Source organism: Marmota flaviventris, chromosome 5, assembly GCF_047511675.1.
Source record: "Marmota flaviventris isolate mMarFla1 chromosome 5, mMarFla1.hap1, whole genome shotgun sequence".
Taxonomy (NCBI): domain Eukaryota; kingdom Metazoa; phylum Chordata; class Mammalia; order Rodentia; family Sciuridae; genus Marmota; species Marmota flaviventris.
Window position 1 is genome coordinate 6,417,456 of NC_092502.1, and position 16,526 is coordinate 6,433,981.

The 16,526-nt window shown below is 52.1% G+C and overlaps 2 protein-coding genes across 2 annotated transcripts; both read left to right on the forward strand.

The window, feature by feature from the left end:
• The first annotated feature begins 2,163 nt into the window (after positions 1 to 2,163).
• On the forward strand, positions 2,164 to 8,660 carry LOC139705652 (cilia- and flagella-associated protein 144-like). Its single transcript, XM_071611803.1, has 4 exons — positions 2,164 to 2,296; positions 4,611 to 4,670; positions 5,615 to 5,718; positions 8,550 to 8,660. The coding sequence occupies exons 1-4, from the start codon at positions 2,164 to 2,166 to the stop codon at positions 8,658 to 8,660; spliced, it is 408 nt and encodes a 135-aa protein (XP_071467904.1).
• Positions 8,661 to 14,792: 6,132 nt separating this feature from the next.
• Positions 14,793 to 15,413, forward strand: LOC139705882 (olfactory receptor 2T27-like). The gene has a single exon (XM_071612778.1). It carries the CDS (start codon positions 14,793 to 14,795, stop codon positions 15,411 to 15,413), a length of 621 nt encoding a protein of 206 aa, XP_071468879.1.
• Positions 15,414 to 16,526: the final 1,113 nt, after the last annotated feature.

The following is a 16,526-nucleotide window of genomic DNA, read 5'->3' on the forward strand; positions in this document are numbered from 1 at the left end:
CACGACCTCTATTCAGGCAGGGAGTTAGATGATAGGAAAGGGCTCTGGAAACACAGTGAGTTAATCCACTGGGACACCCACCGATTCCACTTTCCCATCCCACTTCCCTGCACACCGTGTGAACACACTTGGCACCACCAAAGTGTGTCCTAGAACCCAGGCACAGAGGTGTCCCCTAGCCCTCTGATCAGTCACTGCCTGAGGAGGGCAGTCTGAAGTCCCCCAAGGACATGGACTCCTAGTGCAGCATCTCTCTCTCTGCTGTGTCCTGTGACCACTCTTGAACCTAGACATGGGACCAGTCCCTGGATGGTGGGGCCTACTCAGTGCCTTACAGGGTGGGGCTGTGCCTGTCACAAAGGGCCTTCCATCATGGAATCTGAGGAGAGAACTGTGGGAGGCCCTCTGGCAAGGGTCAGTCACTGGTTGGCCAGTGAGTAGCTAGGACTGTCCAAAGACATGATTAAGAAGCTTCCTCCCGTGGATAAAGCTCAACGCCCGCGCCCCCCTCCTGCGCCCACCCTCCAGCACCATCACCGCCTCCCTTCCCTGACCCGCCAGGCTGCCAGCCCTCAGCCTGCTCTCCGGCTCAAGCCCTCCCCTTCTGGCCTCTGCCCCACCACTTTCCCTCCTCTGCCTTACATGGTCCCTTCCCAACACCCTGCCTTGAGGGGCCCCGTGCCCAGCTCTTCCTCTCTTGCTCCCAGACCACCCACTCGCCTCCCCCCTGTTCATCTGGCTTCCCTTTGCCGTCACTCCCCCATCTTTACCCCCTCTCCTCCTCCCAGATCTCCCTTCTAAGTCCCCATAATCCAGTCCCACCCACAATCCAGCCTCCCCAACCAGGCAGCAGGGTTGACACACTCATCCAGGGGAGACAGTCTCCCTACTGTGGGAGGTCACAGTCTCTGGGGCTGTCTTCCCAGCAGCCTGAGCAGGTGGACCCAGGGGACACAGAAGGATGACAGCCCCACACTCAGCCTGGAGCATTTCTGAGGTCAGTTGCCAGACCCCTGGCTCCCCGACCAGATCCTGGCTGTCCTACCACTGTCTGGGCTCTCCCTCACTCTGTCTTGGCACCATGGCAGAAAGAGCTTCAGCAGGGCCCTTTTTCCAGAGTCCTTCCTTCCCTCTCCTGCTGAGCAGCCAGCTGCAGGAGCCTGCAGGAGCAGCAGGCATGAGGTCAGGAGTCACCCAGGACCCTGTGGAAGCCTCCACACAGCCAGCGTGTCCAACTGTGGTCCCTGCCCTAAGCCCTCCTGGACACTCCATCTCACAAATGCGTGAATGGACCAAGGAGAAGGTCCCCAGTGGGGAGAGCACAGGCTGTAGAGTCAGGGTGAGGTGCTCACGGGGCCAGGGGGCCTCCCTCTCTGGGTGAGGCACTTTGGGTTCTTTTAAAGTGAACTGTTGCATAAGGTGTCCAGTGGGGTGAATCCAGACACAGAATGGAGAGGTGGTGGCCAGGGCTGGAGGAGGGGACAGGCTGGCCAGCTCAGAGTGTGAAGCAGCTCTGGAGATGGGTTGCACAGGGTGTGAACACACTCGGCACCACCCCAAGGCCGAAGGTGGTGTATCTTACCACAGTTAAAAACACTAAATTCCCAGGAACTTCAATAGGGAAAGGGTGGTTCTGTCTATAACCACACTGGACAGAACGTGTTCTCAAATGGAAAACTGCCAGCCCTGGGAGTGTGTGTGTGTGTGTGTGTGTGTGTGTGTGTGTGTGTGTGTAAGCTAGCCATAGGTCTTGATTCTGGGCATCTGCTTCAAAGTGGGAGAGCTTCCTGACTCCTCTTCAAATCTTTTTTAGGAAATGACTGGCCAAGGTGAAGTCCAGCCATCAGTCTGTGACTGGACCTGGAGCCCTTCCCTGATGATGTCCAAGGGCCCCTCTAGTACCCAGGTTCTGACCTGAGAGGCTGGGGCAGAGGACTCCAGTACCTGCCTGGGGCCCTGGGAGGAGGGATCTGGGGGCATTGGGTGGAGTTGGGGGACTGAGCTACCCAAGGGAGGTCCAGGACTGAAGACTGGAGCATTCCAACCAGGACTCTGTTGCCAGGAGACGGCTTGGGACACTGTTGCCTGGAGAGGACAGAGGACCTGGCACCACCCCAGCCAGAGGGCACTTAGAGAGCCCCACAGCACCAGCATGGCCAGGCCATGGCTGGACACCAGAGGGAGAGGGTGATCCAGGACGAGGTTCATCAGAACCAGTTCCTACGGGAACAGTACCTGCGAGAGCTGCGCACACAGAAGCTCTGCACAGAGTACCACGTGAATCCCCTGCGCAAGGGTGAGGACTGGGGGACAGAGGCAGGGCACTGCGGGGTGGGTTGTGGGCGCACAGGCAGCAGGGAGAGGCCTGCCCTGGTCTCTGGTCTCCAGGAAGGGTGGATTCCAGGGCCGCCCGGCCTCCTGAGACACATCAGATGCATTGAAATGCATCCACCTCAAGATGAGATCAAATGTACTGCATGCATATAAGCAGTACTGTTTGGTTCTTTTAGGTTTGGTTTTCTTTGTGTGTGGTTGTGTGTGTGTGTGTGTGTGTGTGTGTGTTGTTGTTGTTGTGTGTGATTGTGAGTGTCTGTGTGTGTGCATGAGTGTGTTTACCATGGATTGAATTCAGGGGCTCTCAACCACATCCCTAGTCCTTTTTATTTTCCATTTTGAGACACAGCCTGGTGAAGTTACTGAGGCTGCCTTCAGAATTTATGATCCTCCTTCCTCAGCCTCACAAACCTCTGGAGTTACAGGTGTGTACCACTGCAGCAGCTAGGAGTTGCTTCTAATAATTTTCCTTTTGAAGTAACTGCATTTTGCAGGGGTTTTAGATTTTATTTTTGTTTATATTTTGATTTCTTTTCCTATACTAAAGGGATTTTAAGATTTTATCTGGAAAGGTCAGGAGAGTGGGCTCTGGTCAGTGTTCCCTGTCATCCAGGTAAAAGCACCCTCCCCTCCACTCCTCTCACCCTGCACACTCCTGTGAGATCCACCTCATCCTGCAGCATCAGCAGCCCCTAAAGGACACTGGGCCTCAGATGAGCTCCAGATCTGCCATCTGACCACCTCCCAGCTACCTTCCTTGGACTCACCATTAGGGACCTCAAACTGGCCCTCTAGAAAGCTAGGGGCCCTGAATCCCTTGCCCACCCTCTGCTTCTCCAGAAGACCCTGTGGCAGCACAAGGCAGCTGGGCCTTTCCGTCCCAGGTGAGAAGCCTGAGTCAGCCCCGGCCTCCATCCCTCAGTCCACACACCTGGCAGTCACAGAAGCAGAATGGCTGCTGCTTCACATTTCCCCTGACCCTTGTCTGTTCCTACCTCAGGGAAAGACTCATGGTACACTGGGGGCGTACCCACCTCTCACTTAATTCCACCCTCTGGACAGCGACTGGACCTGCCCCTCTCCAGCCTCACTCCCCAGCCCCAACAGGGCCATCCTCATTCCTGCCTGCTGCTCTGCTGGGCTCCCAGCTACACTCCTTCCCTCCAAACCAGCCACCCCAACCCATGTCCTAGGGACTGCTGGCTTAGAGCTACCCTAAGAGGCCAGTTTGGTTATGTCCATCCCTCTGCTGAAGACTTGTGTGGCCTCTGCTACTTCTGAGCTACCTTAAAACAGCCAGTGCTTCCACCCCTTTGGAATTAGCTCTGATTCCTCCCTAGCTTCATCCCCAACTGCCCTCCTCCAATCCACCCAAGTTCCTGCTCCCCGTGGCTGCTAGGCTCCCGACCAGGATCCTCTCTCCTCCACCTCTGAACACTCATGCCACAGCCCCCATGGAAACTGCCCACCTGCTCCTCCTCCCTGAGCCCCCCACTCTGGGCCTCTATAACCAGCACCCCTGCAGCCTGGCTGTCTTCAGGACATTCAGTGACTTCATTCTGCTTAGAATTCTTCTAGTTGTCTTCTGGAGTCCCCACCACTGATTTCAGGAGAAAAGTACAGTTTGGTCCATCCCAACAAGCTAAATAATCCCTCAGGCCACATTCATTCTGGGAAAAGTGATTTCCTCCAGTTCTTTCCCTTGGGCACAGGATTTATGTGACCATTGTGGTGAAGTGAGAAAATACTGTAGCTTGCATTTCTGTTTACTTGTACTACAAAAAAAAATATTATTCTTTTCTAATATGCAGATAATTTTACATAAAGATGACATATACATTTCATATCTTAGGGGTGCATGCTCAGAAGACTTTTTACTCCTGGGCACAGTGACACACACCTGTATTCTGGCAACAGGGAGCTTGGGGCAGGGAGATTGCAAGTTTAAGGATGACCTCAACAGAGACTGGTCTCAAAATAAAAGTAAAGAGGGCTGGATTAGGGTTCGGGTGAGGGTTAGCTCACTGCAATAAATAAATGAGTGAATGAATAAACAAACATAAATCCTAGTATCCTGTGGATTGTGACCACTGCCCTGGACAGTGCCAGGCCAGACCCTAGGTCCTCAAGGGCTGTGGGACCTTGTTCCCAGCACCCAGCCAGAACCCCCCAGGCCCAGGCACTCCATGGGTGCAGAATGGGAGTCTGGTCTAGGGTGAGTGGCAGGAGGGCAGGGGTTGTGCTCTGACCTGTGCTGTGTCCCTGCTCTTCTCCAGTTCACACAATCACCAGGAAGCCCATGTCGTGGCATTATAACTTGGAGGAACCTGAAGATGGTAAGTCCTGGGGTTGGAGACTGCGTGAGGTGGGGCAGAGAGAGGCAGGGGGCTCAGAGAACTCGCAGGCAGAGTCGCTGCAGGGAACCTTAGGGTCCTCTGCTGTGGTCTTGAGACTAGACTCTACTGACCAAGCTCAGAGAGACTGATGAGCAAACACATGCCAACTCATTACTGTCATCCACAAGAGTCCCCGATGGCCTGAAAAGAGGAGTCATTCATTCACAAATGTTCAGATGTTACACGGGTTCTGAAGGCCTAGGAACTGGATTCACGTCCTGGTGCTGCCGCTCCTTAACTGTGGGCTTCAGCCAGGTTGTTGACCTCTCAGCCCACTTCTTAGAGTTGTTGGAAGGACCAAGCAAAACACCACAGGTGCTTAGAGCTGAACCCGCCTCACCATGCTCAGTAAACACAGTCCTGTTCATGTTTCCACTTTACCTGGTGACAGGCAGTAGGGTGGGCCCAGGGGTCTCAGCACAATGAGGCAGAGGCAAGAGGGCAGCCTGTAAGTGCCTCCACCAGTGTGGGGGGTGGGATCATGGGCAATAGCATGGAGAACAGGTGCGTTCGTCAGGCAGGGGATGTGTTACTGTTGGGGCAGGTGGGCACAGGTGGTTTAGTGTGTCAGACGGGAGGCTGTGGAAGGACCCCACATGATGGAGAGGCACAGAAGGGCAGCAACTGCATGTTCTGAGAGCAGAGGAGTTGACCTCTGTTCCTGCCTGCCCTGGACTCCCAGAGGGGGCCATGTCTGTCACAGCCTTGCTCCAGGGTCCAGAACAGTGCCTGGCAATTTGCACTCAAAACATTTGCTGACACATGGCTGAGAACCAGATGCCCCTGTCTCAGGCCCTGGCTCTGCACACAGAATTCTGTGGCCCTGGAGTGGTGTGGCCAGGAAAAGGACACGGGCAGCTTCTAACTTGAGCCTCCTCTCCCAGTCAGGTTTCTGAATCTCGTTCACCATGCTGCTCAGAGACCCCGGAAAAAGTACCCAGAGACACAGACGGAAAGTCAGGAGATCGGCTGGGAGGCAGAGCCCTTGGTAAGTGAGGCCCCTGCTTCGGGCAGCAGTAGGAATACAGGGTGGTGCGGGCAGTGGCTGAGAGCAGAGTGGACAGCCAGCTGGCAGGGGCTTGAATTCTGTCCTTCTTGGTATCCTGAGACCTGGGGTGAGTTTCTAAGCCACTGTGTGGTGCTGACCCTGGTCATGAATGGGGACACCACAGAACCTGCCTCACAGGGTTGCTGAGAGGAGCAGTACCTGGGACAGTGCCCAGCACACAGCACCTGCTCAGTAAACGTGGCCAGGCTCCTGTGATGCAGATGGAAGAGCAGAAAGGAGTCCCTGAGCCCTGCCCGGGACAGTCAGGTGCTGCTCCAGACAGGAGGATGTCTCCAGGGGGCCACCACTCACAGAGAAGAGCTCACCCCAAAAGCAGGAGGTGTGGCTCAGAGCTTGGGAAGCAAGGCCACACGGAGGGAAGGGACAGCCCTGAGGTCTAACTATCAGTGAAAGAGGGGACTTCAGAGGAAACTGCTCAAAACCTTGATTGAACAAGAATAAAGAATCAGGGATCAGTGATTTCTAAAGACCACACGGAAGGCTTGATCCAAGGGGGGCTGTGGTTAGGGCAGAGGCTCCAGCAGGGTGGGAGAGACTGGGCAGCTGGACAAAGGATGGAGGTGTGGGGGGGATCACTGGGGGGAACTTCTGGGTGAGGGGTCCTGGCTAAGCTGACCTGGCTGGATTCTTGCTGAAGGCAGGGCAGGGACCAGACCTGCTCTGGGGGACAGATAGCAAGGAGCCCACAGACACCCAGCACAGTCAACACCCAGGGTGGTGGCTCTTGCTACACTGCTCAGCCGGAGTTTCACTGAAACTGGACGATGCAGAGGTGACAACAGAAGGCCCTAAGTCAGGCCTGGTTTAAAAGGAGGACGGCCTGAGTGGAGTTTGGTCCAGAGAGTCCTTGTCCAGTGAGAAGGAGGTGGGAGGGAAGGGAGCCTGGTGAAGACAGGTCTGCCCAGGGGACATTGGGCGTCTTAGCAAAGCTCCAGAGAGCTGGGGACTTCACGCACCATGGGAAGGTTGCTCCCTGCACCTCAGGGCATCTCTGACAGTCAGCACACACAACAGGAAGGAAGAGTGTGGGGCCCAGCCAGGCCTGCCCTGCTCAGACCCTTCCAGGCCTCCAGGATAGAATGCTGTGTCTGAGTCCCAAGGGGCCTGCCGGCACTCAGTCTGTCCATCACACATGTGGGGACAATGCCCTCAGGTGGCACAGGGAGCAAGCAAGGAAGTAAGCCCCCCAGATTAGATCCAGGTGTTGTGGGAACATCAAAGGTAAAGAAGCTGGGCTTTCAGAGCGTTGTGCTTGGGGCAGAGGACGTGATTGATGTGCTCCATGGGCCCCAATGTGAGGACCCTGTCCCTGGCAGGACCTTGGCCTGTTCAGAGCACCCCAACCTCAGCCCAGGTACCCCTGGTAAGTAAGGCTCAGTGGGCACCTCTTTGCCTTGTGTCTCTGGGTAACACCTGCTGAAAATATATCCTCATGTGTGGTGTGTGTCCAAACACTCACACACACCAACACACACTCATACACACTCTCACTCACACACACATACACACTCACACACACACACACATACACTCACATTCACACACACACATTCACACACACACATACACACACTCACACATACACACACTCACACATACACACACATTCACACATAACACACACACTCTCACACACTCCCACACATACACATTCACACATACACGCACGCTCACACATACACATACTCACACTCCCACACACACTCACACATACTCACATACACTCACACACATATACACTCACATACACACACACTCACACATACACACTCACACACATCACACACACATTCACATACACACACAAAAATACACACACATCCTCACACACTCATACACACTCACACACTCAATACACACACTCACATACACACACACTCACACACACACACACATACACACACTCACACACACATACACACACATTCACACACACGCTCGCAGACTGGGATGGAATGAGCATGTACGTCCCTGGTGACCCTCAGGGCAGCTTCTCTAAGGTGCATGTGCTGAGGTCTTCCCTCTCCGTGGCTCGCTGTGACCCCCCACCACACTCCCTTTCCATTCAAGCACCTGGTGAACACTAGTGTGTGCAGATGCTGTCCGGGGACAGGCACAGCACTGCCCCCAGCTGTCCCTGGCACCCCAGCACAGAGGCCCGCTGGCTCTGGGCAGCCTGGCTGTGGTGCCCCCTGCCTCAGAAGGAAGAGGAAACGGTGTAGAAAGGGAAGTGAACCGCAGCGCAGTTGGGCCACGATGGGGCAAGCAGCTGCTCTGCTCCGTTAGTCCTGCAGGACTGGACAGTTCACAGGAAGGAAGCCAGGAGTCGGCCTTCCCTGTGTCCATGCAGCCAGGGGCACCAGCCACAGATGTGCTGCAGTCCGGCTTCCTGGGGCCCAGGGGTGGGGTGGGGCCACTTCTCAGCTTCCATTTTCCCTGAAGGAAGCTGGGAGGAGACCAGGTACCAGGAAATGAGAGAAAACAGTAAACCGGGGTGTTTGATGCAAGGTCCCCAGAACCTAGGACTTCCCAGGGGACTCGCAGGCTGCCCTCCATGTAGGCAGTGGGCAGGGCAGAGCCCCAGCTCTGTGGAGCTGACGCCCCTTGCTCTCGGGACGCTCTAAGCAGGGGTGTCGCAGTTTTACAAGCAGCGTTGACCAGGAGAGCCCTGGGGCCACCTGTCAAGGAGGCCCGATTGGGTCCAGCTCTTCCCCCTCCTGACCAGCTCTGCTACCCCTGCCTCCATCTAGGTCAGCCCGGAGCGCCAGGACCACAGGCTGAATCACTTCAGGGTCTACAAGGACATCACTCGGTACAAGGCCAAACTGTGGCTCCTGGGGGAGAAGGACCACCGCAAGTAGTGCTCCACAGAAGAGCTGGCCTTCGCTCTGAGCGCCCAGTGTGCTGTCCAGGGAAATAAAGGTGGTTTTGCTAGAAAGCAAACCTGCAGCGCACCTCATTTTAAAAACCACAACCCCTTTATGTACAGTCCTAGGTTGGGCAGCAGTCAGACCAAGAGCAGCTCAGGAGGCCCCGCTTGCCTCTTGGTGGTGGCCTTGGCAGCCAAAGTGTTTGCAGTGCCCACAGGAAAAGGAAGCGAGGCCCAGGCAGTGCCGTGGGTCCAGCTGCCACCGTCTAATTTGACGTGGGTGGAGTGTGGCCTCTGGGGTTGGCTGAGCTGCAGCTACATGTTAGGAGAGAGAGTCCCAGGTGTGCAGGCAGGTCAGGCTGCAGCTCAGGACACCTTCACTCCAAACTTGCCCTGCCCGGGGGCAGGCGTTGGCCACACAACACGTAGAAGCCCAGGTCTGGCTTCTGCCCTGAGTCCCACTTTCTCATTTCTGCCCAAGTCCACAAATCCCCCAGTGGGAGACTCCCAGGTGAAGAAGCAGACCAGGGCGTAGTAGTGATCTCTGCCTTCCCAGACACCAAGGAAAGGTGATAAAGGGATTTAAAGTAGGGTGTGAGTCCACAGCACAGAGAACCGGGACACATGGGCCATCAGGAAAGCTGAAGACATACTCAGGTTAGAAACCGTGTTGTAGAAGGGTGAGAGACCCCCACGCAAGCTCTGTGCACAGAGCAAGAAAAACAAGAAAGCAAATGGCAGGAAAGCATCTGCATGCCTTGTGTGGTTGTCCCCACCTCTGGAAAGCTTTGGGTTTTAACCAGACCTTGCCTAGTGCCCTCAGTTTCTCCATTTCCTCAGGAGAAGCTGTAACTGCAGTGAATATCCAAATGTGCCACTTCTGACGCTCACAAAATCCAGCATCTCCACATGGTGTCATCTCATGCCTGGACTGCATCCAGCTATGCATACGTGCCCTGATGTGGGCGGGTGCCCCCACTGCCTGCCAGTCCCCAACAGGAGGCCTGAGACCCAGCTGTCGGTCCACCTGCTGTCACACCACCAGTCCCATCATGAGTGCCGCTGGCCCAAGCTCTTGAGTGCTTCAGTCCATCTTCTCTCCCACCCTCTAAACTTTCAGGGCGTTACCACTGCTCCTCTGGGCTTGGGCAGAAGTCACTAGGATGTCCCTGTTGCCTCAAGCCCACAGATCACACAGGTGCTGCCATGGTCTTTAAAACAGAATCGTGAGCTCATTATCATGAGTGAGCCCCCGAATGTCCCCACTGCCCACTGGTGAAGTCCCAGCTCCTCTCCAGGCAGATATACAGCCCTGGCCAGCCTTCCCTCCCCGCTCCTTGCCTGGTGCTGATCCCCAGTGATGCCATTGTGGCCGGTCCTCCCTCAGGGCCTGCCCTCGCTTGTCTCTGTGCCTCTGCACATTGTGGTTCTTGCTCCTCCTGAAGCCAACTTCCCTGCTGCTCTCCTGTCTACTCTTGCTCATCCTTCACCCTAAACTTAACTCTGGAGGTTGAGGAAGGAAAATATAACTTTAGACCAGCCTGGACCACCTCGAGAGATCATGTCTCAAAATAGAAAAGAAAAAGGGATGTTTCTCAGTGGTCAACTGCCTCAGTACTGCAGAAGCAAACAAATCAACAACAATAATAATAAATACACACTTTCTGAGTTAGGTGGTCACCAAGGATTGTGTCAGTTCTTCACAGAGAGCAGTTTTCTCACAAGAAAATGACTGCATACAAAAGGGGAAAAACAAAGACACCCAGCTCCCTGCTATTGGATCTGCTGTATTGCAGAGGAGAGCTGGGGACAGAGGCCAGCAGGGGCTGGCACTGCTGGTGTTCTTTGCTGAAGACCAACCTAACACTATCTGGGGACTCACATCTCCTATCAGATTTCCCACATGAGAGAGGGATGAGAAGAGGCTTCCAAGATGGCCTGTTCCATGTCCCACAGAGAGAGGGGCTGGGAATCAGGGGCAGGAGGTTCCTGGACATCACTTCAATTCTTGCTTCTGCCAGAAATGAAAGTTAGGTCTCATTGGCGAGATCTTGAAGGGCAGAGGTACCGTGTCCTTGGCCTTATAGAGACCCCAGAGTTTCAGAGTTCTCAACCAAGACCAAATTAATCCTCAAGATATTAGAATAGTGCATATTTTTAAAAGTATGAAAGCTGAACCAAAATGGAATTGCATATTAATCAAATATTTGCATGGGGAATGACTTTCCCAAATAAACTCAAGAGTTAAAAGTGACCAAATAAATGTTTTAACTACATAAATGTCGGAGACCAGCTCCAACAGGGGGTCTCAGGAGACGAACGGATGGTGAGGAGTCGGCGAAAGGGGGGTGGAGAAACAACACAGACACCAAAGTGAAGGTGCTGAATCCCAATCTTTACTTGTGAAGTTAATCATATATACTTTTCATTTTGGCAGTCTCACAGTATTTTGTGGTTACAAAACAGGAATCATTATTCAAAGAAACAAAGTATTACAGAGCTACAATTAGAATAGAAGAATGTATCTTGGCTTATGCATAAGCAAGCATTTTTACTTTCAGTTCGTGTATTGCTTTGAGCTTTTTCTGCTTAGTTAACTTTTAATAATAGTTAGAAATATCCCAAAATATTGGCCTATACCTTGACTATTCTTTCTTGACTTATTGACTGGAACTGGTGCCATGGTTACAGCAAGTGGTTAACTTGTTATTAATTTTAATCACACAAGAGTAAGAGCACAAACCATTGTGCACAGGAACAAGAACAAGTTGCCCAGTACTAAGCACTAATCTGTCTTCTTAACATTAATTCTTCTTCTCTAGATTTTAATTTAATTTCTCAAAAACTTCCTTGACAGGAATACAGGGAGTTTTTCATTAGACATAAACAAGTTACACTCCACAGCTGAATCATTGCATTTAGAGCAAACAGATCTATTCTTTAGAAGTAGTTGCATTAATTGGGAAAGTCATGTTTTCTCCTTCATACTTGATGGTCATATGAGAAGTCGCAACTATACTTATTAACAGGAATACAAAAACAAACCAGCCCATTCCTAGAAACATACTGTGCTCCTCCAGAGGATGGACGCCTTGCACCATCCACCTCAGTAGGGCCTTGCCATTGCCTGAGTCAGGGGAGGGATGCAGCACATAAATATTTAGAACTTCTCTGGCCTAAAATCAAATAAAGTAAAAATAAAAGTAATGGTTTCGGTAAAGAAGTTGCAACAAATATCACACTTAGAAGAATGCCCTTATTCTATAAAGAAAGCAGGCCAATTTTGAGAAATCCCTAATATTAAAAAGGGCAAATGTCATGAGCAATTAAATCCCAATATATAGAGAGGGGAAAATATACCCATGAAAACATTCCCAGGTTTCTTAGTCATAAACAAAAATCGTATTAATGACCATCTAGATGCTCTTGCTAAGAGCTGGGCAAGCAGGGAGCCCCAAGTGTATCTGTGGTTGGCTGGCATCGCTTTTCAGCAGCCCGTCTAGCACTTTGGTTGCAGGCATCTAAAGCAAATAAACCCACCTTCCACAACCTACCCAGAGAAGCAAACTCATGATACAGTGTTTCATAAGCAAACTGAGAAGCAATGTGCTTGTCAATCAAACAAGGAGCCCTCGAAAGTGCTTGTCACATCAATCAACCATCACAGTAATTTGAGAAGACACCCCACATCTACACAAAAAAGGGGTCTTAACTACATATCAGATTGGAAGAATGCTAAAGTTTAAGTTAGGCACAGGGGTGTGGTGCAGTGGTAGAGTACTTGCGTGTTCAATTCATAGCACCACCATAAATAATAAAATAATGGACTGGAATAGAACAGAATAGCATGAGTTATGCATAGACATAATGATTTCTATACAAGGGCATGGAGTATCCCAGGGAATTCCTTTCCCTTTTCTTGTTTCCCATATTCTCCTCAGTGCTCTTATACTCCTTTGTGATGGTTTAAACACAGGACACAGACAACACTGACAGAGAAGGACAAAGATGCTCTTAAAATCTAAGGAATTATGAGCCTCCAATCTCCCTTCCCTTTGTGAGCAAGGCTGGGAAGTCTCCAAGGCCTCATTAGCAAGTTCAGCTCCAGGAAAGTTCGTGGTCAGGGCTGGGGACAACACCCTGACAGGAAGGCGCCTGTGCCCATTAGTGCTCTTGGGCTTTGGCATTCGCCATGGACCAATGGCAGTCTCTGTGCCTGGTCTCCACTGACCACCTGCCATTCCCTGGATCTGTAGTGCACTAATGATCACAGCTCTCCATGGGGCTTGCTCTCATTAAAATGCTGAAGGTCAGCACTAGGAGACATCTTGCTCTCTCTCTCTCTCCATCACTTGGAATGCTGCTGAGTGCTTTTCTTTAATTTCCCCAGAGGCTTAAGACAGTGGAGAGAAAGAAGGCAAAATTAGAAAGGGCATACATCAGGAAAACACCTGGAGAGGAGCTCTGCTGGGAACCAACTATGTCTCAGGACAGGGGAAGCTGGACAGAGCACAGGGAGCCAGGCTCCTGGGTCGAGGCGGGCTGAGGATTCACTTTTCATGATTGACATCCATCCGTGGTGGCTGTGGCCAACTGCACAGGGGTCCTGACTGGACCTCTTGTGTGCATTCCTGGGCTCTGGCTTGCATTGCTGCCCTGCCCTGTCCTCTCCCTGTTCTGCCCTCTTCTTCTCTCTTGTGCACCAGCCAGGGAGAAGTCAAAACCCTGGAGAGTCTAATCAAAGCCATTCTTGAAGGACACCTGGCCATACACACTGCAAGGGCAATTCCTGTCCCTCCTCTCTGTGCTCCTTGCAAGAAGGGACCAGGTCTTCACAGTCTTTTAGGTCCACTCAGAACCTAAAAGTATGGCTTGCCCAGGGTGAGGTACTGATGACTTAACTGGTTTAATGCATGTTTAATTCACGACACTCTCTGTCCACTCTGGCTCAGCAAAAACCAGCCTAGAGCAGTTAGACTGCCCTGGACCAGCAGAGCCTGTGCCCTGGGGAGTTTCTGACCCTCTTTAGGTCTCACCTTTTTTCTCTGTGGAGTGGGTAGAGAGTCCTCTAGTATTTCATGAGGTGTGGGGGGAATGTAACTTACTATTTATGAGTCACCAGACCTCTGCAATTACTGTGTAGTTACAGTACATCCTCAGTTTTAATGTTTCAGGAGCTCAGCAGCTTCCTGGGACTCCTGGACACCAGGCTGCGCAATGTAGGTCTCTGTGATGTCAACATAAACTGTCCAAGTGACCCATAATGTTCATATTTGTGGTAAGATAGTATTTGACTGAAATGGCTAAGTATGCATGATCTGACTTCAAATTTAAGAGCAAAGTAACTTGGGAGATAATAACTCCTGATATTATTTAAATCAGTTCATCCTTCTATTTTTCTATTAAAATGTTATATCATAATTGCTGAGTTTATTCACTTCACAGGTGAGTAAGTTGTCTGCTAATAACCCATAGTTTTCTGCTGAAAGGGGAAGATAATAACCCTGATCCTCAACATTACTTCCCCCATTGACAGCCTTTCTCTGCCGACCCTGGATTGCCCCTCACACTGAGGGCTCTGTGTTCACACATCAGCAGAGTCTTTGCCTTCCAACACTGAGCACCTGATAAGCACGTCAAGCATCGAGTTTTACAGTGTGCAAACCTTCAAGAACCTGCAAACCAGGTGGAGCCCACATGGCCGTCTCCCCATGGACAGCACACGTGCTCCTGACTTGTGGCTTTGACCCTGCAGTGTGAGGACCAAAGCCTGGTGCGGGGTGGGGCTGGGCTGGCCACTCTTCTCACCTCCACTCTGGCCTGTCCAGCAGGACGGCTCCTCTCCAGGTAGGACAGTGCTTGAGAGACAGCGGATGAATGTCCTTAAACAAAAGCAGATGGACTTGCTGCCTCAGGACCTCTAACTTAGCAAGGCCAAGCCGCTGGACGGGCATCCTGCTCCTGAGTGGATGATGCTGTAATGGGGCAAGACACCTGCCCAGCCTTTTCCAAGATTCGTGAGGTCAGAAGCCTTAGCCTGGATCTGGGCGTGGCCACACCATGATGCTCTAAGCCCACCTGTACTTCTCCAGCTTGAGTCCCGCCCTCTGCAGCCTTCAGTGCTATGGAGTGGGGCAACAGCTCCCTGTACGCTGTCTTCATCCTCCTGGGGTTGTTCAGCAGCAGCCACTTCCCCTGGCTGCTCTTTTCCCTCATTCTCCTGGTCTTCGTGATCTCCATCGCCAGCAACACTACCATGATCCTGCTCATCCGCGCCGACCCCCGGCTGCACACCCCCATGTACTTCCTGCTCAGCCAGCTCTCCCTCATGGACATCCTGTACATCTCCACCATCTTGCCCAAGATGCTGCTGGACCAGGCCACCAGCCAGAGGGCCATGTCCTTTGCAGGGTGCACTGCCCAGCACTTCCTCTACCTGACCTTGGCAGGGGCAGAGTTCTTCCACCTAGGACTCATGTCCCATGACCATTATGTGGCCATCTGCCACCCTCTGCGCTACCCTGTGCTGATGAGCCGCAGGGTCTGCCTGCTGATCGTGGTGGCCGCCTGGCTGGGAGGGTCTGCAGACGGTTTCCTGCTCACCCCAGTCACCATGCAGTTCCCCTTCTGTGCCTCTTGGGCAATCAACCACTTTTTCTGCGAGGTCCCCGCCCTTCTGAAGCTCTCCTGCAGGGACACCTCAGTGAAGCTGGACCAGATCACTGTTAGTTCTCGTTTCCCCTGAGAGAGGCTGGGATGAGACCAGCAGTCCTGTGATGAAACCTGGAGAAACCACCTCAGCCTCTCACCTGGGACAGAACACACCTGCTGGTGAGTGGGAAGGGGCTTCCTCTGAGGCCCAAGGTTCACCAAGTGAACCTGGATTAATTAACAACACCAAGATTCCTCCTGGGGTGTGGAAATCCATGGTTACAAGGAGCTTCACCCACAGTCCCAGGCATTTAAGAAGTCGGCTGTTCACTGTTATCTTTGTAAGCCTGGGACTCACCTGCTCTGAGGTAGGAACTAAGATTTTCATGGAAAACATTTCTAAGATTCTGGAAGTTTCCTCTGGGCATCATTCTGTAACTGAGAGGCCACCATTCGTCACTTTCTCTGATGCTTCCTCCTAGGACTCATGTCCTAAGAGGAAGGATGATGGCTGAGGGGTGGTCTTCTCCAGATGGAGAATGATGAATAAGTACATTGATTCTGGCTAGCAGACCATCAAAAATGAGATGCTGTAGCTAGAAACCAGGAATAGGGAGCCTGGTAATGCAAGGGTGTGAAAGGATTTTCTGGAGATGAAAGTGTCCGTAGGAGCTGCTGTTTGGAAGAGTGTGCTTTAAGTACAAGCAGTTTCTGACATGACTTGCCAGGTGGCAAGGGGCAAGTTCTTAGTAGTGCATATTATTGCATATTTTTAAGTCAAGGATGCCCTCTTGGACATAGTCGAGAGTGGGCGAAGCTTCCCTGCAAGTTTGGGAGGAGATTTACTATGTCGAATTTTGTCATGTTTTATTGACTCCCTCCTCTTTTTCTTTCTCCATAAGACATACACATATGCCTTAAAGAAAATATTTTTATTCATAAACAGATGATATCCCTCAAAGAAACCCACTGGAAGCCACATATCACGGTGTATGAAAGCCCACTGGGCTCAGAGAGAGGCAGATGGGGTGATGTGTCTGCGTTGGAAGCTTAGATTGTGGGTGCAGTTGTGAGCATGCCATGGGTCTCTGTGTCCACCCCCCTGCTGGTGTCATGGGTGATTTCTTCCTCTCAACCTCTGTGGCATTAGTGGAAGCCAGGTGGACCACCTTCCAGGTCCTTCTCTGTGGAATCAATGGGGGGCTAT